At 48.6% G+C, this 22,229-nt stretch overlaps 1 protein-coding gene across 1 annotated transcript in view; it reads left to right on the top strand.

Moving 5' to 3' along the window:
* The first annotated feature begins 588 nt into the window (after positions 1 to 588).
* Positions 589 to 22,229, top strand: part of LOC117008694 (GON-4-like protein) — a 31,582-nt gene continuing 9,941 nt past the window's right edge. Inside the window, exons 1-20 of the mRNA XM_033082691.2 lie at positions 589 to 723; positions 2,135 to 2,296; positions 2,917 to 3,113; positions 4,310 to 4,384; positions 4,759 to 4,809; positions 5,417 to 5,467; positions 5,800 to 5,895; positions 6,103 to 6,207; positions 6,917 to 7,087; positions 8,358 to 8,550; positions 10,784 to 10,885; positions 11,501 to 11,541; positions 12,050 to 12,153; positions 14,341 to 14,539; positions 16,250 to 16,336; positions 16,698 to 16,869; positions 17,400 to 17,544; positions 17,694 to 17,844; positions 18,233 to 18,349; positions 19,491 to 21,167. Coding sequence (XP_032938582.1) covers positions 2,269 to 2,296; positions 2,917 to 3,113; positions 4,310 to 4,384; positions 4,759 to 4,809; positions 5,417 to 5,467; positions 5,800 to 5,895; positions 6,103 to 6,207; positions 6,917 to 7,087; positions 8,358 to 8,550; positions 10,784 to 10,885; positions 11,501 to 11,541; positions 12,050 to 12,153; positions 14,341 to 14,539; positions 16,250 to 16,336; positions 16,698 to 16,869; positions 17,400 to 17,544; positions 17,694 to 17,844; positions 18,233 to 18,349; positions 19,491 to 21,167 — 3,762 coding nt within the window. The 5' untranslated portion in view covers positions 589 to 723; positions 2,135 to 2,268. The remainder of the gene's footprint in view (positions 724 to 2,134; positions 2,297 to 2,916; positions 3,114 to 4,309; positions 4,385 to 4,758; positions 4,810 to 5,416; positions 5,468 to 5,799; positions 5,896 to 6,102; positions 6,208 to 6,916; positions 7,088 to 8,357; positions 8,551 to 10,783; positions 10,886 to 11,500; positions 11,542 to 12,049; positions 12,154 to 14,340; positions 14,540 to 16,249; positions 16,337 to 16,697; positions 16,870 to 17,399; positions 17,545 to 17,693; positions 17,845 to 18,232; positions 18,350 to 19,490; positions 21,168 to 22,229) is intronic.

The raw sequence follows: 22,229 nt of genomic DNA, 5'->3' as shown, positions 1-22,229 counted from the left end.
GCTCCCACCGGGAGGTGACGGCACCGGGAGCGCGGGCGGCAGCGCCGGGCGGAGCCGCTCAGCCTCACGGGGACACCCCCGGCGGCAGAGGCGGGCGGGGAGCGGGCAGCGGGCGCGGCGCTCTGGGGATTTGTGTGTTCGTGTCTCTGTGTGTGTGAGGGCTCGGAGCGGCGCTGCCCAGCGAAGATGGCGGTGCCCGCGCTCGGTGCCCCCCCACACCCCCCGGCCCCGCCTCACCGGAGCCCCGCCGGGACCGGCCCCGGGCGCGCATGCGCGGAGCGAGCCCCGCGCGCTTCCGCTTCCTGCGCGGGGAGCGGGACCGGGCGGCCCGAGCGGGGCCGGCACAGCCCGGAGCGGCCCCGCAACCCCGAGCGGGGCCCGCACAGCTCCGAGCGGGGCTCACACAGCTCCGAGCGACCCCGCACACCCCGAGCGGCCCCGCGGCCGCCATGGCGCTGGCGCTGAAGATGCTGCCCTGCAAGAAGCGCAGAGCGGCGGCGGCGGCGGCAGCGGGGCCGCCGAGCCCGAGGGAGCGCGGGGAGGACGCGGAGCTGCCCGGAGGCTCCGCCGGGACCGGCGCTACTGATGGCGGCGGCTCCGCCAGGCCCGCGGGGAAGGGGCCCGGGGAGGCCTCGCCGAAGGGAGGGAGGAAAGCCCCCGGGAGAGCGGCCCCGAGCCCCGGGCAGGAGCTCCCCGCGGGCCCCGGCAGTCCGGCCGTGGAAGGTACCGGGAGAGGCGGCGGCTTTGGGCCCTGGGGTTTTGTGGTGTTTATTTTGGTTTGGATTTTGTTGTTTTTTTTTTCCCTAGGAAGTGTTATAGATCAAAATGAAAATGAGGTCGTTCCCGCTGTTTGCTCATCCCTGGCAGTGCCAAGGCCGGGTTGGACGGGGCTGGGAGCAGCCTGGGACAGTGGCAGGGGTGGCACTGGGTGGGATTTAAGGTCCCTTCCAACCCAAACCGGTCTGGGACTGTGTGGGAAAGGAGAATCCAGCCTTGTTTCTTACCCCGAGAGGCCTGAGATGAGGGGATTGGAACTTCTGTCCCAGGGAAAGGCTGAGGGAGCTGGAGAGGAGCCCCAGGTGAGAGGGACCCTCAGGCCTGGCTGTCCCTGAGTGCAGGGAGGGGCAGAGCAGGGCCCAGGCTCTGCTCCAGAGCCAGCAATGGCACCAGAGCCACGGGCAGGGACTGAGCCCAGCAATTGTCCCTGCACAGGAGGCACAACTTGTGTGCTGGGCAGGGGCAGCCCTGAGCAGAGCCCAGAGAGGCTGGGGAGCCTCGTCCCTGGGGATATCCCAGAGCCAGCTGGCCACAATCCTGTGCCTTGTGTGGGAGGTGGCCCCAGGTGTGACCCTCTGTGACCCTTCAGACCTGATGCATTCTGTGATTCTCAGAATTGTCGTCTCTGGTTCTTGTGCTACCCTGATTTGACTGAAAGCTGAGTTTTTCTTCAGGAAGGAGGTGGAATGGGACAGTTCCCAGTTGTTTTCTAGGCCATGGAACTGTGGGCTCATATTTCTCCTAAATACTTGCAATGTTTACTGGATGCAGTAGCAAAATATTTTAAAGACTGGATATTATTCCATACTTTCTCCAGAGATTTACACCTTTGTTTTGGGAGCCTGTGAGTGCTTAAGGATTGAAGTTTAACCAGGATTTAGGTTTTGTGTTGCAGCTTCACAGCAGCATTCCTCCTGTGACTGAGATCTCCCAGAAGGAAGGGTTTGAAGGATTTGTAGCCACCCTGCAGCCACGTGGGCTTATTGTGAAAATGCATCCCAAGGGTGCAGCCAGCAGGGAATAACCTTCTGGGACACTGACATTTGTACAACCATGTTGTGAACAAACCTGCAGGTTCTGGTGGTTGGTTTGTGTGGCAGGGCAGGTTTGAGCATGGCTGTACCAGCTGATAGTGAGGCTGGAATAGCTGCAGTGGGATCTCTGCCTGTCTCTGTTCCCAGCAGGATGGGGCTGCTGCTGCCCTGTGCAGCTGCATCAAGAGTTAGACTGGTGCAGTTGGTTTGGTGTGTTTGAATGGGAAATTAATGGAAAGTTAATTGGTTAGGGTTAGGTGTGTTATCTTTGCTCTGTGTGTACCTGTGGTGTATCTGCCTACAGCTGGGTGTTCTGATTCCAGGGAAAATCCCTAAGCTGTACACAGAGGTGGAAGTGAGTTCCCAGAGGGATCCTTGTCCCAGTGAAACCCCTGGTGCAGTGCCAGAGTCTCCAGTGAGAAGCTCCCTGCAGGTGGCTGCCAGAAATCCCACCACGATGAGGCCACCCAAGAGCACCAGAGCTGGTGAGTGAGGAGGAGAATTTGGATTTGGGGATGTTTATTCCACTGAAAAAATGTTGTGATTGATACAGCAAACTCTGGGATTGTGAAGATGGTGGGGGCTGTGTAGGTGCAGGGTTTTTTTTAAGGTTTTCATTTGTGCTCCATAGTTCAATATCTCAGTGAAGTACAGTGGAACTTGCTGGAGTTCATTTCTGCAATTTCTGGCTCCTAAAAAGCACTACTCTGCTTCAGAGAAAATGATGATTCTCTTCTTTCTCTGAGTCAGCAAAGCAGGAAAATACTTTTTAAGTCCTGGAAACTGTAACCTGCTCCTGCTGTGGTGGTACCTGGAGTTGTGCAAGGTTGTTAAAGGTGTAAAAAGATTGCTGAGGCCATTCTGTAAAAATCCTTCTAGAGGAGGTGGCAACTACATGAGTGACTCAGGTCCTGCAGAACTTGAATCCATCATTCAAAGACTTTCTGGTTCTCATTTCTGTTTGGGTGGTCTCACATCAGCTGATGGAGGTTTTGCTGTTTCAGCAGCTGCAGGATTGCAGTTTGTGTTTATTTTCAAACTCCTCTCACAACACGCTGCACGCGAAGCGGCCGAGATTTCAGATTCCATTTGTGCTGATTTGCAGAGGAGCAGGATGGGGAGGATGTGGAGAGGAGGAAGAGGAGGAGGAAAGCAAGCAAACGAAAAAGAGAAGGGAAGAGCCCAGGAGAAGAAAGCTCCTTGTCCTGTGACATCAAACTGGACGAGTCCCTGGATCGCACCCTGGAGGATGGAGCCAAGCAGCACAACCTGACCGTGGTCAACGTCAGGAACATCCTGCACGTGAGTCTGGGGGCTCCTGGTGCCTCTGGGATTCCTGATTCTGGGCCAGCACTCACATCCTGATGTCTGCTAATAAACCCATAAAGAGGGAATAAATCTGATTAATAAATCTGTGAAGGTGGGATCGTGTGGTGAACAACCACTCACCTGGACCCTGCTTTGCTTTGACCCTGTTTTGTTTTTCCTGAGCAGCAGCAGCAGGGATAACTGCACTAAAATGATCCTTCTGGGCCCATGTGAGCAGGTGGAGGCTGGGAGCTCTGCTCCTTTTTGAATGAGCTGTTTCATCATAAAATTCTGATGGAATTCCTGTGGTGCTGACAGAAGTGCATCACTTTTAGTTCATGTCCATCACACAGCTCTCAGTTAGGGAGGAGCTGCCAGAAGAATGTTTGTGCTGTCACAGCTTTGCAGTGAATCTCTAACCCTGCACCTCAGCTCATCCCAAAGTGTGATCTGGAGAACAATAGTATTTCTTTTCCCACAGGATCAAAAATCATACCTTTTGTTTTCCTTGCAGCCAGAATTGTTCAAACCCAGGTAATCTCAGATATTTTCCCTTTTTGCCATCCCTGTGGCAAGCAGCCTGGGGACTGCCATGGTTCTTTCAGACAGATTCACCAGTGGATTCTGTGCAAGGAGCCTTATGGAGGCATTCAGAAAATGCAGGCTGGGATATTGTGTGTCTCCCACCTTTCCCTATTTCTCCTAAATATGTGCAGTGTTTGCTGGAAGGCAATAGCAAAATATTTTAAAGACTGGATATTATTCTATACTTTCTCCAGAGATTTACACCCTTTTTTTGGGAGCATGTGAGTGCTTAAAGATTGAAGTTTAATCAAGATTTAGGTTTTGTGTTGCAGCTTCACAGCAGCATTCCTCCTGTGACTGGGATCAGCACATTTTACTGATTACATGACATGACTGACTACTGATATCAGGGAAACTGGTGTGGGCTTTTGTTTTGCCTATTTTCTTTCTCTCTGCTGGGAATTTATTTTGGGGAGCATTCACATAGAGTGCAAATGTTTTAATCACTGCTGTGCACCTTTCAGTTTTACATCATTTTTGCTGCAGTGTCATTACAAAGCCTATTGTACACTGAATATTTCCCCATCCTATTTCCAGGTAGTTCATTCTAACACTTGTTTTATTTCTCTTTAATAAATATCCTGCTTTTCTGTGGGTTTCTTTAGGAAGTGATCACAAATGAGCACGTGGTGGCCATGATGAAAGCAGCCATCAGTGAGACAGAAGATATTCCTTTGTTTGTAAGTAAAAAGCTGGCTCAGTTTGTTTTATCTGTTGTTCCAAATGCACATTTGCCCACCCTGCCTTCCTGGGCCATGGTGGGATGTGGGGAGAAGAGGTAGAACAAATAATTAATTTACCTGTTCTAATAATTAGGTTTATTTGCCACCTGGATGAAGTGAGTAGTGTCTGAGTGTAAATTATGAAACATAAATATGAGGAGTTATTTTGAGGTCACTGTAGTAATGTCCGAAAAGTAATTAATTTAAAGGTAGTGAATTTAAAGGTAATGAATTTAAAAAAAGAGAAAAGCTTCATGGTAGAGTTGCTGGGGAAAAGTCTGTCATTAAGGAAAGGACTGAATTTGTTGCTGTTTCTTGTTTTAAACTTTCAGGAACCTAAAATGACTCGTTCCAAACTGAAGGAAGTTGTGGAGAAAGGAGGGGTGAGTGAATATCTGCTTTTCCTGTTGCACCTTCCCCTTGCACAAGGGGCAGCTCCAACTTCTGCTTTTTGTGACAGTGGCAGCACCCAGGGAATGGCTGGAGCTGTGCCAGGGAGGTTTAGGTTGGATTTTAGGGAAAGGTTCTTCCCCAGAGGGTGTTGGGCACTGCCCTGAGGCTGCCAGAGCTCCAGGAGGGTTTGGACACCACTCCCAGCACAGGGTGGGATTTTGGGGTGTCTGTGCAGGGCCTGGGTTTGGATTCATGATCCTTGTGGGTCCCTTCCAGCTCAGCCTGTCCTGTGGTTCTGTGAGTGGCTTTGAGAAATGTGGTTTGAGTCTTGAAATGAAAAGAATCAGTGAAGACAGTTTTAAACAAAAAGGATTCATTTGAGCTGAGCAGCACAGAGCCAGGTCAGGGTTGGGAAGGGCAGTGAGCTCCCAGTGTCCATTGTCCTGAGTCACTTCCTGGAGATCCCATGGGGGGTTTGAAGGCTCTGTGTGACCTCTGTTCGTGCTGGAGTTCAAGGTCACAAGCTCAGGTACTCCTTAGATTGATGAGGTTGCCCCTGCCTGTGTGACACAGCCCAAGTGTTTTTGCTGTCCCTAGGTGATTCCAACATGGAATATTTCTCCCATTAAGAAGGCAAATGAGATGAAGGTAAGTGAATTATTGCTGGGAAAGGGGAGACCATGCTGGAGGCTTCCTGCAGAGCAGAGATGTTTTGAAGGACTGGAGCAGATTTGTGTATTAAAACCATCTCTGAGCTGGTGCCTGCTCATGCACTTTCCATCATAGAAATACTCAATCATTTTGTTCTTGCACCTTCTCCAAACACTTGCTTTCCTTTACCAGTCATCTAGTAATTGATTTCTTTGGTTTCTTCAGGATTTCCTTTCTGAGCTTCAGGGTGTTTCCTCAGTTTGAAATATTTGCTCTGAGTGCAACTCTTCTCCTGTTAACAGTGGTCACTCTCTTTCTCTTGTGTGCAGCCACCTCAGTTTGTGGACATTCCCCTGGAGGAAGATGATTCCTCTGATGAAGAATACCAACCTGATGATGAAGATGAGGATGAGACTGCAGAAGAGGTAAATGCAGCTTGTGTGCTCAGCACAGAGCTGTGTGTCTGAGGGTGGAGAACACTTTCTTTTAACACATGGACACTTGTAAGTCACCATCATTTTTCAATGCTCTACTATTCATTTGGCAGAAAGAGAGTCTTTAAAGATGTTCATTGGAGCAGTTATTGATTGTGGCATGATGGTTTGAGGCTGTTCTGCATCTGTTCCCTGCAGAGTTTGCTGGAGAGCGATGTGGAGAGCACAGCTTCCTCTCCTCGTGGGGCCAAGAGATCCAGGACAAGGCGCTCCTCTGACGAGGAGGGAGGGACACTCTGTGAGGTAAAGCTGGAGGAAACACTCACTGTTCCTCATTTATGAACCCAAAAAACATCAATTCCTAAAGCTGTGGGGACATTGCAGCTGCCAGATGGCTTCAGGGTTCCTTGCAGGAAGGGCTGAGTCTAAAATAAAGCTCTGGGAATGGAAACAGATGTCAGTTCCTTAGGCAGTGATTCCTTTACTGATCATTTCTGAGGAGTGCAGGAGAATGGTTTGGCTTAGGAGCAGAAGGTGAGTTTGGTAAAAGCATAAAGGTGTTTGTGTGGCTGTGCCCAGTCAGAGGGAGTGGTGGGTGCAGTGTGATACAGGCTGAGGATCAGCAAACAAGGATCAGAAAGCCCCTGGGAGCTGCCACTGGCATTAAATCCAGCAATATTTTACTGATATTTCCACATTCTGCTCACCATGAGTTTTTCTGGGAGGATTCTGCCACAGTAATTGGTGTTCAGGTTTAGCAGCTCTAGTAATGTTGAGACTGATTCTCAAATCTTCCAAATGTTTCCTTTCTAGCAAATCTTCATATTTCTTTTACTTTCATACTTTTACTTCTGTACTTTCTGAAAACCAAAGTGGGTGTGATAGGAAAAAATCCATGTCCTTCTGTGAAGCATTTCTCCCATTTCTGGTCAAGCAGAAAAAGAGATTTACTCTGTCCTTGAAAATTCCTGTTCTGAATAAAACCTTTTAACACAAAGGCCTTTTTAATTAGATGGAGAAGGTCACTACTCCTGTTGTTAGACACATTAGTGCTGAAGTGGTTCCCATGGGACCCCCACCACCTCCCAAACCCAAGCAAACAAAGGACAGCACCTTCATGGAGAAGCTGCATGCAGTGGATGAAGAGCTGGCCTCGAGCCCTGTCTGCATGGACTCCTACCAGGTACCCTGCTGGTTCAAATTTGTTAGAGAGGAGGAAACTTTCTGGGCTTTTTCTGGGAATTTCTGGTGTTCTCTGCTCCTCCTTTTATTGCATTCTGCTCTCCTCCTGTACCTTCAGATAATGAATGGAGTTCTGAGCAGCCTGGGCTAGTGGAAGGTGTCCCTGCCCATGGCAGGAGGTTCTAACAACATCAACTTCAAGGTCTCTTCCCATCCAAACCATTCCATGGCTCTTTGATTCTGTGCAATTGAATCTCCAGAGTGTGCAGGGCATTCAGAGACAGCTGTTAAAAACTATTGTTAGTGACACAGATTTGTAATTTCTTGTTTATGCTCATAAATCTCACTGCTGTTGTTTCAGCTGTTAAATGTAACTCTATAACATTTACATAACTAATGAAAATAATTTTCCTTTTGAAAATTATCCTGTTGGCTTAGTTATGTTTTGCAGGCACAGTTTTTACTGTTAACAGCTGAGAAATTTGGTTCTCAAGAGACCCAGTGTCCCATTTTAATATTGGGAGAAGTTTCACTGCTCTGTTTTCCTGGGCAAGGCTGGGTGGAGAGACAGTGCTGGGCTGCTGCTCCAGATTCATGTCAGAGTAAAACATAAGTGAAAGAATCAAATATTGCTGGGGGAAACTGCTCCCTGGGGGGCAGATAAGAGTTGATAAATGAGCAATAATATATTTATATATATGTTACCTGGAAAGGCTGAGCTGGAACAGAGAATGGACAGAGCAAAAGGAATAAAATTGGGATTTATTGGAAGGATTCACCTTGGGCAGTGCAAGAACCCGGCCAGGGCTAATCCCAAATCAAATCCAAGATGGATCCTGGTCATGAGTTTTAACTCTATAAGTTTTGATTCATCTTGGGCTCACTTGTCCAACCAAAGCCCCAGGCTATGAAGTCTCATCCCCCTGGCTTTGCCCCTCCCTGTTGTTGTTGCTTTTTGAGTACTGGTTGTCCTTGATTCTCAGCTGGGAGGGGATTGTGAAGAGAACTCACTAACACCTAATATGATGTTCTAGAGTTACACACTAAGCAGCAGAGATCCTGAAAAATAGAAAAGCTAAAACCCAAGGCATCATTTATAAAGAATTTTAAAATCTTATTTTGTAAAGAACAGCAGCTAGACAGGGAGAGCAGCACAAACTGAGCTTTCTCAGCTTAGGGAAACAAACAGTTCTCTCCAGCAGGAATATTTTTAGGGTTGGGCTTGCTTGGCTAGGCTGCAAATCTCAGGAAGGCTTTGTGTGTCCCTGCAGCCCCTGGAGGACAGCCTGATTGCCTTCAGGACCCGCTCCAAGAGGCCTCTGAAGGACGTTCCCCTGGGGCAGCTGGAGGCCGAGCTGCGCGCGCCCGACATCACCCCCGACATGTACGACCCCAACACGGCCGACGACGAGGAGTGGAAGAGGTGGCTCGGGGGGCTCATGAATGATGATGTGGAGAATGAAGGTACCTGGCACATGTGGAGCTGGGGGGTTCTGTGGTTGGAATGGTTTGGAAGTAAAACCAGTGAAAGACTCCAAGTTGAAATGCAATTTAATAGGAACAAAGAGGAAAATAAAATATATGCAAAAAGAAAAAGCGCTGCCAAAGTCAGGATACAACCTGACACCCTGCTGGTTAGGGTGGTGGTAGCAGTGTAGATGAAGTGGTCTTGTTGAAGTGGTGATTCTGGTAGCTCTGGTCCTCTGGAATCCAGTGGGTAAGGGCAGCCTTGGTGTTCCAAATCTCAGATTTTATCTGGGTAGGAAATGTTTGGCTTCTCCCCCTGGCTGGAGCATCTCCCAATGGGATGATGGAATTTTATCAGTCATGCACTGGGACTCAGTGGCCATTAACAGGAGATATCTCCTGGAGGGAGGATGGGTGTGGAGAAGATAAAGAACACTGCCCCAGCTGGTTTAACAGCCCATTAGCAGAGGATATCTCCCACAGAGACAGGGATCACTACCCCAGCTGGTTTAACAAGAATTCAGACTTTTGGGCACATCTTTACCTTGTAACCCAGGACAGGGGTTTAAGCAGGCCTGGTGCTGGTGTTGCAGCTGGGAGGTGGATCCAGGCTGGGGATGAGCACATGGAGCAGCCCTGGGATGACTCAGGAGGCTGCACATGAGCTCAGAACCTTCCCTGAGCCCTGGGCTGAGCTCCAGCATGGGAAAGGGGGGGGGGGGGTTCTGCCCCCCTGCCCCACTCAGGTGAGATTCCACCTGCAGAGCTGCTCCAGCCCTGGGGCCCAGCACAGGAAGGGGCTGGAGCTGCTGGAGAGAGTCCAGAGGAGGTTCCAGGATGATCAGAGGGATGGAGCAGCTCTGCTGAGAAGAAAGGCTGAGGGAGCTGGGATTGTTGAACCTGCAGAAGAAAAAGCTTTGGGGTGACCTAAAGGACCTGAAGGAGCTACAAGGAACATGGAGAGAGACAATTCCCAAGGGATGGAGTGACATGGTGAGGGAGAATGGCCTCACACTGACAGGGAGGAGGTTTAGATGAGGTATTTGGAAGAAATTGTTCCTAGAAAGGATTCCCAGAGAAGCCCCTGGATCCCTGGAAGTGCCCAAGGCCAGGTTGGACAGGGCTTGGAGCAGCCTGGGACAGTGGAAGTGTCCCTGTCATGGCAGGGGGAATAACCAGGTGATTATTACAGAATCACCAGGCTGGAATCACAGAATCACCAGGTTGGAAGAGACCTTCAAGATCAGAGAGTCCAACCCAACCCCAACACCTCAACTAGACCATGGCACTGAGTGCCACATCCAGTCTTTTTGTAAACAATTTCAGCGCTTTCTCACTCTTTCGGTAAAAAACTTTTTCCTAAAATCCAACCTGTATTTCCCTTGGTGCAGCTTAAGGCTGTGTCCTCTGATTCTGTCACCCTGCAAAACCCCCACCTGAGCACAGCCACCTTTCAGAGAGTTGTAGAAAATGATAAGGTCACCCCTGATCCTCTTTTTGTCCAGGCTAAACAACCTCAGCTCCCTCAGTGGTTCCTCACAGGAGTTGTGTTCCAAGGTTCCTTCCCACCCAAACCATTCCATGATTGTATATTGAAAGCCTGAAGCTTTGTTTTTTTATTTATGCAAGATATTCTTGTCTGTAACCATTAATATTTCAATCAGCTTTCCTCATCTTCCCCATTGCCCTTTGTGAGAGATTTTAAACTTGTAAGTATTTCCTCACCAGCACACAGGAACTGGCAGCCACCAAGGGAAGGGGTGGATTTAACCCCTGGTGCTCACCTGAACCACCTGAATGTCAGTTTGTTGTACTCCTTGTTTAGGGGCACAGCTTTTTTTGGTAGAAACAGTTCTTTTATTTTCAGAAGAAACAGGAACAAACTCTGGGGCCCAGCTTCCTTTTTTTTTTAACCTGTATATATTGGTTACTTACAGTTGTACAAATTGAATATAGAACAGAAAATGAAATTACACTATTTGACTCTTTCTAAATCTAGGTGAAACTCAGATTCCAGAGAATCTAGGCAGCTTTTCAGAATGGAAATGGTTGTAGGTCAGGGTCAGTGAAAGGAGGATGGCTTTGATAATGATTCCATTAAAAAGTTCATTTCCAGCAGTAATTCCAGCCCTTTTTGTGCCAGGTCAGGCAGTGAACAAAGAGCTTCTGCTGCTGGCAGCTGCTGGGTGCTGGGGCAGGGCAATGACAGTTCCAAACCTGCTTTTTGTAGATGAAGCTGATGATGATGATGACCCTGAGTACAACTTTCTGGAAGATCTGGATGAGCCAGACACAGAGGACTTCAGGAATGACCGTGCTGTGAGAATCACCAGTAAGTTCCCCAGCATTTCCCACTCCTTTCTGGGAAAAGTGGTTTTTGTTACCAGGATTTTTGCAGTTGAGGGTATTAAATAAAGATGTGCATGTTGGTTTGACCAATTTGGTTCTCTGGGAGTACATGGAAGGATCTCAGGTGCAGCATAGCCTGAAGAACAATATTTAGGTGACAATACAACCTGAAATTAGGTGATAATACACCCTGAAATCTTCAGGCAGTTCAGATTTGAATGTTTGCCTTGTGATTGAATTGAATTAAATTTTGAAATCCTCGCAGCCTTCAGCTCAGTTTTATAAACATAACACTTTCCATCTTTGCCACAAGCCACACTTGCTTTAGGTCTTATTGCAGATTACCAGCACTTTAAATTTAATCATGGAAATGAGTTTAGTGTGATATTTTGGAGTCCAGACAATCCCAGCTCAAGATTTTTTGGGCCCAGCATTAAAAAAGGAATTATCAGGGGCCTTTCTTTTTTTCATCCTCTGTTTGCAAGAAGAGGATTTCTCTATGTGAGAGAAATTCCTCAACTGAGTTGATATTGTGACAGGATTGCTGAGTGTTTCTTGGAAAATGAATCTTCATAATTCTTTTTAATTTTACTTGCAGAAAAAGAAGTGAATGAGCTGATGGAGGAGCTGTTTGAGACAGTAAGTGATAACTGATGGTAGCACTGAAGAGCAGAGCTGTCAGTGTGACTTGGGATATGAAGGGCTGGCTTTGGGAACACTCAGTGCCAAGGACTCTGCCATAACTGGGTCCTTTTTAGACTTGGGAAGGAATGTCCAGGGATTTCCTGGGGTGAAAGGAATTTCCTGGGGTGAGGGAGTGCAGAGATTTCCTGGGGTGAAGGAGTGCAGGGATTTCCTGGGATGAAAGGAATTTCCTGGAGTGAAAGGAATTTTTGGGGTTGAAGGTGTGCAGGGATTTCCTGGAGTGAAAGAGATTTCCTGGGGTTGAAGGAGTGCAGGGATTTCCTGGGGGTGAAGGAGTGCAGGGATTTCCTGGAGTGAAGATCTTGAGGCATTTCCCAAAGTGAATGTAAGCATTTCCTCAAGTGAAGGTCTGTGCTGAGAGGATCATCATGAGCTTAATTAGCCAAAGGCAAATTTATTCCTTGAGCTTTCTCCTCTTGACTTGCTCCATGTTTGCTGCCAGTTCCAGGATGAGATGGGATTCTCCAACATGGAAGATGAAGGGCCAGAAGATGAAGATGCTGTTGCAGAGTCTAGGCCAAATTTTAACACCCCCCAGGCCCTCAGGTAGGAGCATTTGTTTATGGGCCTGATCTCTGCTGAGGAAAGTTTCTCTCTCTGAGAGAGATTTTCTTGGCAGCTCAGGCTGTTCTGAAAGCTCTGAACCATTTTCCTTCATGGGGTTGGACAATTAAATTGATCCTTTTTCTTCTGTTTGCCACCATTGACTTTACTGATTGTGATGCATCAGAAAATTAAAAACAATTAAAAAAGTGGCAGAAAGAGGCAGAGTGCCTGCACTGAGGTTGGTGCTGTTCTGTGTCTCAGCTGAAAGCAGAGATGTGTGAATGTGCCCCAACAAGGCAGGATCTGCAGGGAGGAATTCTGCTCAACCTCTGTGCTCTGTACAGAATCATGGGATGGTTTGGGTTGGAGGGGAACTTCAAGCTCATCCCATTGCACCCCTGCCACGTGCAGGGACACCTTGCACTGTCCCAGGCTGCTCCAAACCCTGCCTTGGGCACTGCCAGGGATCCAGGGGCAGCCACAGCAAATCTGGGCACAGGGGAAAATTTCTTCCCAAAATCTGATCTAAATCTCTCATCTTCTAATCCAAACCCATTCCCATGTCCTGTCATGATTTTTTCATGTAAAACTGTCACTGGCACTGCTCAGGTGGCACAGGTGGGGTGGTTCTTCCAGGAATGTGCTGTGCAAAGATTGTCCCAACCTCAGTGGCAGCCACTCCTCCTGCTTGTGCTCTGGTGATGCAACATCATTGCAGAAATGATAATTTTCTTTCCCTTTTTCTTGCTATTCCTATTTTCTTGCTATTCCCTTGCTGCCCTGACATTGCTGTGATGGCAGGAGATGTTATTTTAAGTGTGGCACCTTTCTCTTCATTGAACAGCTTGGATGTGTGTTGGCCTTTTCTAAGGAAAATGCCTGAGATAGCTGAGGCCTAGGAATGAGATGTCTGTGAGCTTTGGACATTGGATTGTCATTTTTTGGTTTATACAGAGCAGCTAAAGCAGCTCCACCCCTGGAAGTGTCCAAGGCCAGGTTGGACAGAGCTTGGAGCATCCTGGGGTAGTGAGAGATGTCCCTGCCCATGGCAGGGGTGGAATGAGATGATCTTGGAGGTCCCTCCAGCCCAACCCATCCCATGATTCTGATTTCTCTCTGGGTAATAATTCCACTGGGTTCCAGCAGCTCTGAACAAACAAAGAGGAGCTGCAGGATGAGTGGTGTCTCCTTGTTCATGGGGCAGAGCAGCTCAAGATCAAGCTGTGTCTGTTTGGGAAAGGAGCTAAAGTGAAGGCTGGAGGTTCTGGGTGCTCTCTCTGGGCTGAGCAGTGCCAGAGGGGAGTGCAGCAGCTCTAAAACCAGCTACAAACTGAAAGCCAGGAAACTTTGTGCTCTCTCTTATTTGTATTTGACTTTAATAATGGGTGGTTTTATTAATCTTCCTTTTCCCCCTTTGCTTTTCCTTCCCAGGTTTTACCTGCATACAGAATTCTTTAAGGCAGAAATATCTCTTTGCTGGATTTGTTGTTGTTTTTATGATACTTTGCCTTAGGAGCATCATGGAACAATTCTATAACTGACCTGTTACAGAAGGGAAGCTGATCACCAGTAGAAATCAGGATATTAACTGGTGTACCTAAAATAAATGAAATGAAATAATGAATATTGGAACTGTTTTTGAAAGGCTGGTGACTTGTGCATCCTCTCTTCTGCTACAGGAGTAGCTCTTACTGTGGGATCTCTGGTAGAGTTCCCACCATAAGTCTGAGTAATAATTAATTAAATTTTTAATAAAGTATCAGGATTTGGGGTCTTTCTGGAGACCTTCTAGGTGGCAAAATGCCACTGATAATACATTGGCTTCAGCCCTTGCTGATGGTAAAAATTAAAGATGAGGTGATGCATTCTGGATGGGTTTAGATCCTGAGTGCTGGGGGAAGCATCTGAACACGAGTGGGGCACAGAGGGTTGGGAAGGGTGGAAAAGGTTTTTAAATGTCCCTGGAATAAGCAGCTGAAGCATTGCATCCCAAAACTTTTCATGCTGGAGTGCACTGAAAGATTTTTCTGTGTAAATAACTCAGGTTTTTCCAACTGGAGTTACTGAGTAGTACAGGAATGGCCATTCCTGAACTGTGCAAAGCAGATACAGAATAAAATGCTCTAAGTAAACATGAATCATTATCAAATCTACATTTATTGCCTTGCTCTGCCTGGTTTCCAACAGGTTTGAGGAGCCTCTGGCCAATTTGCTGAACAAGCAGCACAGGACAGTGAAGGAACAACTGGAGCAACTGAGAATGAAAAAGTCCTCAATGAAAGCAACCCAAGAGAGTGAAAAATCCAAACCCCCAAATGAGAAACCCCTCCAGAGTCTGGTTCTGGACAGTGCACAAAGAAAGAGGCTCCAGCAGCAGATGCAGCAGGTAATCAGTGTTGGGATGTCTGATCCAAGGAGGATTTGCTGTGCACAGTGAGGGCCAGGGGAGGCACAGCAGGGCTCTGCTTCCTTCAAGGAATTACAGTAATTTCACCATTATAAGCTGCACCATTTTGACTAAAATTTTGGCCCGAACCCAAAGTGCGGCTTATAATCAGGTGTGGCTTATATATGGACAAAGAACAAAAAGTTGCTGTTTTAGTTTGGAGGACAGGTGTGTGCTGAGAAAGGCAGGAGCTTCTCTTTGAAATGGAGAATGTAAACCCCCTCCCTCCAAATTATTATGATTTGGAAATCAAGGGGCTCTCAGGCAAAGATATGGGAATTAGGAATAACAGTTCTTTACTAGGGAAATTAAAATAGAAATACAGCACTACAAAGGAACAAACCCCAAACCCTGACACAGTCAGAGTACAACCTGACACCCCATCAGTCAGGCAGGGTGTTGGCAGCAGTCCCATCCCATGGTGGCTGCATCCTCCTGCAGTGACAGATGTGGCTCAGTTGGAGCAGTGCTCCTGTACAAGGTGCAGTTTCCCTCCGGAGCTCCAGTGGGGATGTGGAGAAATCCGGTTTTCCTCTGGAGTCCAGTGGAGAAAGGGGCTCCCTTAGTGTCCCAAAACCTCTGTTTTTATCTTGGTAAGAAATGTTGGGCTCTTCCCTCTGGCTGGAGCAACTCCCAATGGGATGCAGTAATTTTATCAGTCCCACAGTGGGACTCAATGGCCATAAGCAGAAAATGACTGGCTGGAGGAAGGATGGGTTGTGAAAAGATAAAGAACACTGCCCCAGCTGGTTTATAAAACATGGCCATTAACAGGAGATATCCCATGAGATAAAGAACAATGCTCTGCCTGGTTTATAAAACATGGCCATGAACAGGAGATATCCCATGGAGATAAAGAACACTGCCCTGCCTGGTTTATAAAACATGGCCATGAACAGGAGATATCCCATGGAGATAAAGAACAATGCCCCAGCTGGTTTCAATTGATTGTCCATTAGCAGAATATCTCCCACAGAGATCAGGATCACTGCCCCACCCTCAGCAGATGGTGATAGAACAGAGACCTTTGATCACACTCTGTATTGTAATGTGCAGCTTATAATGGTGAAATTACTGTAACTGGAAACAGCTCCATGGGAATTGGAGCTTTAGTAGGTGATGTTCACATGCCTGATTTCACATGGAAAGAGTTGGAATTGATTCCAGCTCATTTCTTGGCGTCTGTTCTCATGGGAGATGTTACCTTGGCTGGCTCTATCAGTCAAAACTGTGTTTTCACCAACTTCTGTATTGCTGTCTAAGAATATTATTCTTCATCGACTTACAATTCTTTTTTTTTCTCTTGCCACCATACAGAACTGTGCAGAAATTCAGAAATGGGCAGTTCTGAGAGATGAAATCATTGCTGCTAAAGAAATAATTCTGTATTTATGTATTTCTGTGTTGGTCATGATGAGACTTTGGCACAAAAGATTTCAACAGATGATGTGTTCAAAGTTTGTGTAATAATCTTTCTGCAGTGGATATTAAAGTTTTCTCCTCAGTTTTCTATTGCTTATAAGATTTTTTGCAGTCAGAGATTTTTGCTGTGCTCAGGAGATATTTCTTGTGCTTTTGGACTTGTGCTTTCCAGTTTCTTGGATTTCTGATCAACTGAAAGAAACAATTTGTCTGATTTTATTCCTCAAGCATGTTCAACTTCTGACTCAAATCCATCTCCTGGCAAGTTTCAACCCTGCTCTCAGCTCAGAGGCCAGCACCACCCGGATGTTTTTGGTAAGGAGTGCCTGAAATCAGAAATTCATGAGTTCAGACAATTGCTGGGCATTCTTAGATCAATTTATTTCATGGATCTTATTTAACTGAGAATTGAGGTTCTGGAAAAGGGAGGGATTAAAAAAAAATAAAACTCATGGAATCATGTAATGGTTTGGGTGGGCCATGGGCAGGGACACCTTCCCCAAGCCCAGGGTGCTCCAAGTGCATCCAACCCAGCCTTGGACCCTTCCAGGGATGGCAAATCCACAGTTTTCTGTGCTATCCCTGGATTTGTTATGCCCCAAATGAATACTTTCAGGGCATTTTGTGCTGTGTGTTCTGTGCCTTGCACTCCAAGGCCTCTCTCTGGTGTTTGCAGAACGAGCTCGGGAGCTTTGCCCGCAGCTCCACCCTGCTCCGGCTGCCCCTGAACCCCAAGTTCCAGACCATGTTCAAGCCCTGCAACCTGCAGGGGGCCCTGAAGCTCATTGAGGACTTCCATGCCCAGGTGCCAGTGGACTGGAGCCCTCGGAAAGCTGTGAAGAAGAATGGTGAGTGAGAGGGCAGGGAGAGTTATTTTATGTTTGAAGGGAAATTCCCAGTTTGGAGCAGCTCTGGGGTCCCTCAGATTGGCACTGCTGGGACTGAGGCACCTTCACAGTGACCCAACAGGGTCCTGCTGGACCTGTCCACACTCCCAGCTGCTCCAGTTCCCTCCCAGCTCAGCCCCAGGGTCCTTCCAACCCTTGGATGGTGGAGCAGGCACAGGAGCAGCTCCAGCTGCTGCCCCTGGGGAGGGACCCTGGGCTGGTGTCCCCTCCTGGGCTGGTGTCCCTCCTCCCCCCAATGCTCTGGGGGGGCCCAGAGTGGCCACTTGATCTTTGCCTTGCTACAGAGCAAAGGAAAAGATGGAAGGGGAAAAGAATTTTACCTTTTGATACAAACTTAGGGGGAAATTTAGGAAATCTGCAAATTCTAAAAACAAGAAGTCTGTTTTTGCAGTGAAAGCAACAGTGTTTTCAGGAAGTGAGTTATGAAAAACATTAATCCAACTGTCCTTACCTGTTAATTCTTGTCACAGCAAATGATTTGTCATGTTTGCCAAAGCAAGTGGCCTGGATTTTGGCAACAAGGAAAGTCTTCATGTACCCAGAGCTGCTGCCAGTTTGTTCCTTGAGAGCAAACCCTCACCGGGACAAGATTGTCTTCACCAAGGCAGAGGACAAGTAGGTGCTTCAGTTCTTGTACAAAATGTGTGGAAATGTCATTTATTTAAGAGAATTTCTGGGCTGCAGTCCTTGGGGAGAGCTGTGCCACATCCCAGCAGCTCCCTGAGAGGTTTCTTACCCTCTCCCCTCCCTCTTTCCCTGTCCAGCTTGTTGGCTTTAGGGCTGAAACACTTTGAAGGGATTGAGTTTCCAAAACCTTTGATCAGCAAATACCTCCTGCCCACCAAAACTGCTCATCAGCTGACAGTGAGGATCAAGAACCTGACCATGAACCGAGCCCCTGACAACATCATCAGGGTAAGGGGGGTAAGGGGAACCTTCTGGGGTTTGTTCCAGCAGGACAGAGCTGCTCTGAGTTCCAGGGGCCTCTTTGTGCTGACACTTCCTTAAAATAAAATGTGAGATTTATCCTTTTATTTACCTTAACCTTGGACTTGGCAAGTACTTAGATTGCTGTTTTGACTCTTCAGTGCTGGTACAACTCAGTAATCCTGATAAAAATTCATACAGGTGACCTTTTGAGTAGCAAAACTTCCAAGAACAAGTGTTGTTTGCAGCCAGCTGGGCAATAACCCTGTCCTGTAAGCTGGGAATTGTCTTGTTTCTGTGGCCTTCATCCCAGCAGTGCCTGGGCAGGTGAGCTGAGCACAGCCACCCTGTGTGACTTTGTCCCCTGTCCCCACAGTACTACAAGAAGACAAAGCAGCTGCCTGTGCTGATGAAGTGCTGTGAGGAAATGCAGCCCCACGAGTGGAAGGCGCCCGTGGAGAGGGAGGAGCATCGCCTGCCCTTCTGGTTAAAGGTATTTCCTGCTGCAGTCCTCTCAGGATTGCTCTCTGTGCAACAGCAGAGCAGTTGTTGGTTGCTGCAAAGTTGTTTCTTGTAAAGGCACATCAGTCTTGAAAGGCAGAGAGTCCCAAGTGTTCAAGTCTGTGCTGAAAACTTAGAAGTGAAATCTTGATTAGAAGCAGAAGCAGCTCCTGGGAGGGCTGAAGCTGCAGCCTGGTACAGAGTCCTGAGCAAAGGCAGATGCTCCTTGTTTTTTATTCTTCTGGTTTTGTTTTTCTTCCTCTTGTGGTGGTAGTGATGATGATGGTGAAGGAAAAGAGAATGAGAGAGCTCTCACTCCAATACACAGATTTTTATTTCCAAATTGCCCAATAAACTAAAACCACAAATCTGAAGAATTTCTTCTAAACCTGTTAGAATTCTAGTTTTACAATTTGAAAGTTTATGCATAACTTGTACATACAACCTATCTGTTCTATCTGAAAAAGGTAAGCACTGAGATTTGTTTTTGAGGCTTGTTTTCTACACTGATGTCTAGGGCTTTTACTTTTTAAGGCACTTAAAACATATTCTTGCTCAAACTTACCTAAAACTTAAGCCTACACCTCTGTTTCATGTATGAGTGGCTTAATGTACTTTAATCCATCCCAAGGTTTTAATTCAAGCTCTGCATTTTGAGCTCTCTCTGAGGAACTCAGAGCCTCTGTTTTTCAGACTCCAGCATGCACCCAGGGCTGGGGAGAGTTGTTGTTTGGTTCATTTTCTGTGGGTTTTTCTTGGGCTTTGTGTGGATTTTCCTTGTGGGCTTTTCTTGGAGGCACAGAGACCATGGCTGTGAGTCAGCAGGGCTGTACCATAAAATCCAGTTCTTCTGATCACAATCAAAAAATCACAATCAAAACTGGATTTTTTTTGTTGCCTTCCCACAAAACCTTTGTAAACCTTTATAAAGCAGCTCAGTCTTGTTTCTCTCAGGATCTCAGAGTCTCCTAAAGGCTTTGCAGTGCAACTCATGAATTTAAAGCACTGTTAGGTAACATGCAGTAGTATAAAGGAAATAAAAGCTGCCTGTAGAAGGAGGCTGCTGTTGCTGTGTGAAGGTGGGAATGCAGGAACAGCCCAGAGATAATTCCAGTGAATCCTTCTCCCTCCAGGCAAGCTTGCCCTCCATCCAGGCAGAACTGAAGCGACTGGCAGAAGCTGCCAAGGAGACACCAGCTTCACCTGAGGCAGAACCTGCCTTTTTGGGGACAGAGAAGGAGACTTCAGACACAGAATGTGATGACAAATACCCTCTGCTGATGCCCAAGGGGCTCGTGCTGACCCTGAAACCTTTGGCCAACCGCTTCTCCAGGAGGGCCTGGAGGAGGCAGAAGGCAGCAGCTCTGAAGCCTGTCCTGATCCGCCCCAGCCCCTGTGTGCAGCCCAGCTCCAGCCCTGGCACCGTGCAGAAAGCCCTGAAGCTGTCCCAGCCCGAGGCTGCCCCCAGCAAGAGGCTGCTCCAGCTCCCTCTGCCCATTCAGCCGGCGCCGCTCGTGCAGCCCCTCAGCGTTCCGGCGGTGGTGGGAGGTGGGGATGGCTTGGAGTTGCAGAGTGTGCTTTCTACTGCCCATCCAGACTCCACACAAGCCTTCCCAGCTGCTGCATCCCCAGCCCTGGTGTCCTCAGAGCCCGGCACTTTCCAGCCCAAGCTGATGCTGCCGGCTTTGGCCGGGACGAAAGCGCGCAAGGCTGGAGTGAGGAAGGGCTGCCAGAGGAAAAAAGGGGTGAGGTCTGCCCCACTGATCAAAGCTTCCCCTCTGATCCAGCCCTCCCCTGTCATCCTCACCGTCCCTGCCACCACAGTGAAGGTGGTTAACATTGGCAATGGCTGCAACATGATCCAGCCCCTGAACACAGCGGTGGGCCAGGGCACTCAGGCCATCCCTGTCACAACGCTGCTGGTGAATCCATCCACCTTCCCATGTCCTTTAAATCAGCCTCTGGTGACCTCTTCCATCCCGTCTCTGATTGTGTCTCCCAGCCCTGTGGGTCTGTCTGCAGCTGCTGTGGGGGAAGGGGAGGAGCAGCTCACCCTGGTCCCTGCTCCCGCTGCTTTTCCCGCAGCAGAGCCCAAGGTGGAGCCCCCCGAGCTCTTTGTTCCCTGCTCTGCTGTGTCCCCCAAGGAGGAGTGTGGGACAAACCCTGGCACTCCCCACGAGGGTACTCAGGACAAGGGTGACTGCTGCAGCTGGGCAGTGGCAGAGGGAGATGGGAGCACCTCAGAGCCATTGCCTGGGGAACTCTTGCCCGAGCGTGGTGAATCGGTGAAAATCGAGCCAGAAGAGTCAAGTGATGCTCCCAAGGAAGCAAACCTGGCACAGAAAAGGGATCTTTTATGTGCTGAAGGGAAGGAGGAGTTCATGCTGGGCCTTGGCCAGGAGCTGAACATGGAGGCTGCATGTTCCTGTGGGGATGAGCCCAAGAAGGAGCAGCTGCCCTGCGAGGAGAAGGGCGAGGAGCAGCACCAGGCTCTGCCATCCCCTCCCCAGGGGGAGCAGCAGGGAGAGGCAGGGGGTGCTGCTGGGCCTGCAGGCAGCAGTGACTCCCCAAAACCCCTCCCTTACCCAGCAGAGGGGGAGGCAGAGTTCAGCAGCCCCCCAGGGAGGCCAGAGGACTCGTCCAGCATCGATGGCCAGTCCGTGGGGACGCCGGCCGGCCCCGAGGCTGCAGGAGACAGGGAAGGGCAAGAAGAAGAGGAAGAAGATGATTTTGATGATTTCACACAAGATGAGGATGAGGAAATGTCATCAGCCTCAGAAGAGTCAATTCTGTCAGTGCCAGAACTGCAGGTAAACACAAAACTTTAATGAAATCTGTAAAGGTGATTGTGGGTGTCCTGAGACACCCTGGGGGGTCAGGGCCTGTCCCTGGGGCTCCAATCCCACTGGGGATCAAATTCCACTGGGGCTCCCACTGGGGATCAAATCCCACTGGGAATCAAATCCCACTGGGGATCCCATTGTGGATCCCATCCCACTGGGGATCCAACCCCACTGTGGAACAAACCCCACTGGGGCTCCCATCCCACTGGGAATCAAATCCCACTGGGAATCAAATCCCACTGGGGATCCCATTGTGGATCCCATCCCACTGGGGATCCAACCCCACTGTGGAACAAACCCCACTGGGGCTCCCATCCCACTGGGAATCAAATCCCACTAGGAATCAAATCCCACTGGGGATCCCATTGTGGATCCCATCTCACTGGGAATCCCATCCCACTTGGGATCCAGCCCTGCTGGGGATCCCATCCCACTGGGGGTCAAATCCCACTGGGAATCAAATCCCACTGGGAATCAAACCCCATTGTGGATACCATCCCATTGGGAATCAAATCCCATTGTGGATCCCATCCCACTGGGGATCCCATTGTGGATCCATCCCATTGGTAATCCCATCCCACTGGGGATCCCACTGGGAATCCCATCCCACTGGGGATCCAGCCCCACTGTGGAACAAACCCTACTGGGGCTCCCATCCCACTGGGAATCAAATCTCACTAGGAATCGAATCCCACTGGGGATCCCATTGTGGATCCCATCTCACTGGGAGTCCAATCCCACTGTGAATCCAATCCCACTGTGGATCAAACTCCACTGGGAATCCAATCCCCCTGTGGATCCATCCCCACTGAGAGGCTGGGCTGTAAATCTCTTAACAGCCTGACATTCTGCTGAGCACAGAAAAATTGCACACCACGTTTCCCTGCACAGGTTTTAAGAGAATCTATTGCAAATCTAAACTCTGGACTTCTCAGTGAGGCTGCTCTAAGTATTTGAAGTGAAAATTACTTTCCAGGTCACAATTGCACAAGCCTTTAAGAGCTGAGATGATCATTAAGGAATCCTTTC

The sequence above is a fragment of the Catharus ustulatus genome, chromosome 30 (genome assembly GCF_009819885.2).
Source record: "Catharus ustulatus isolate bCatUst1 chromosome 30, bCatUst1.pri.v2, whole genome shotgun sequence".
NCBI classification, from domain to species: Eukaryota; Metazoa; Chordata; class Aves; order Passeriformes; family Turdidae; genus Catharus; species Catharus ustulatus.
Note: the sequence above shows the minus strand (reverse complement) of the source record. Positions and strands in the feature narration are given on the sequence as shown.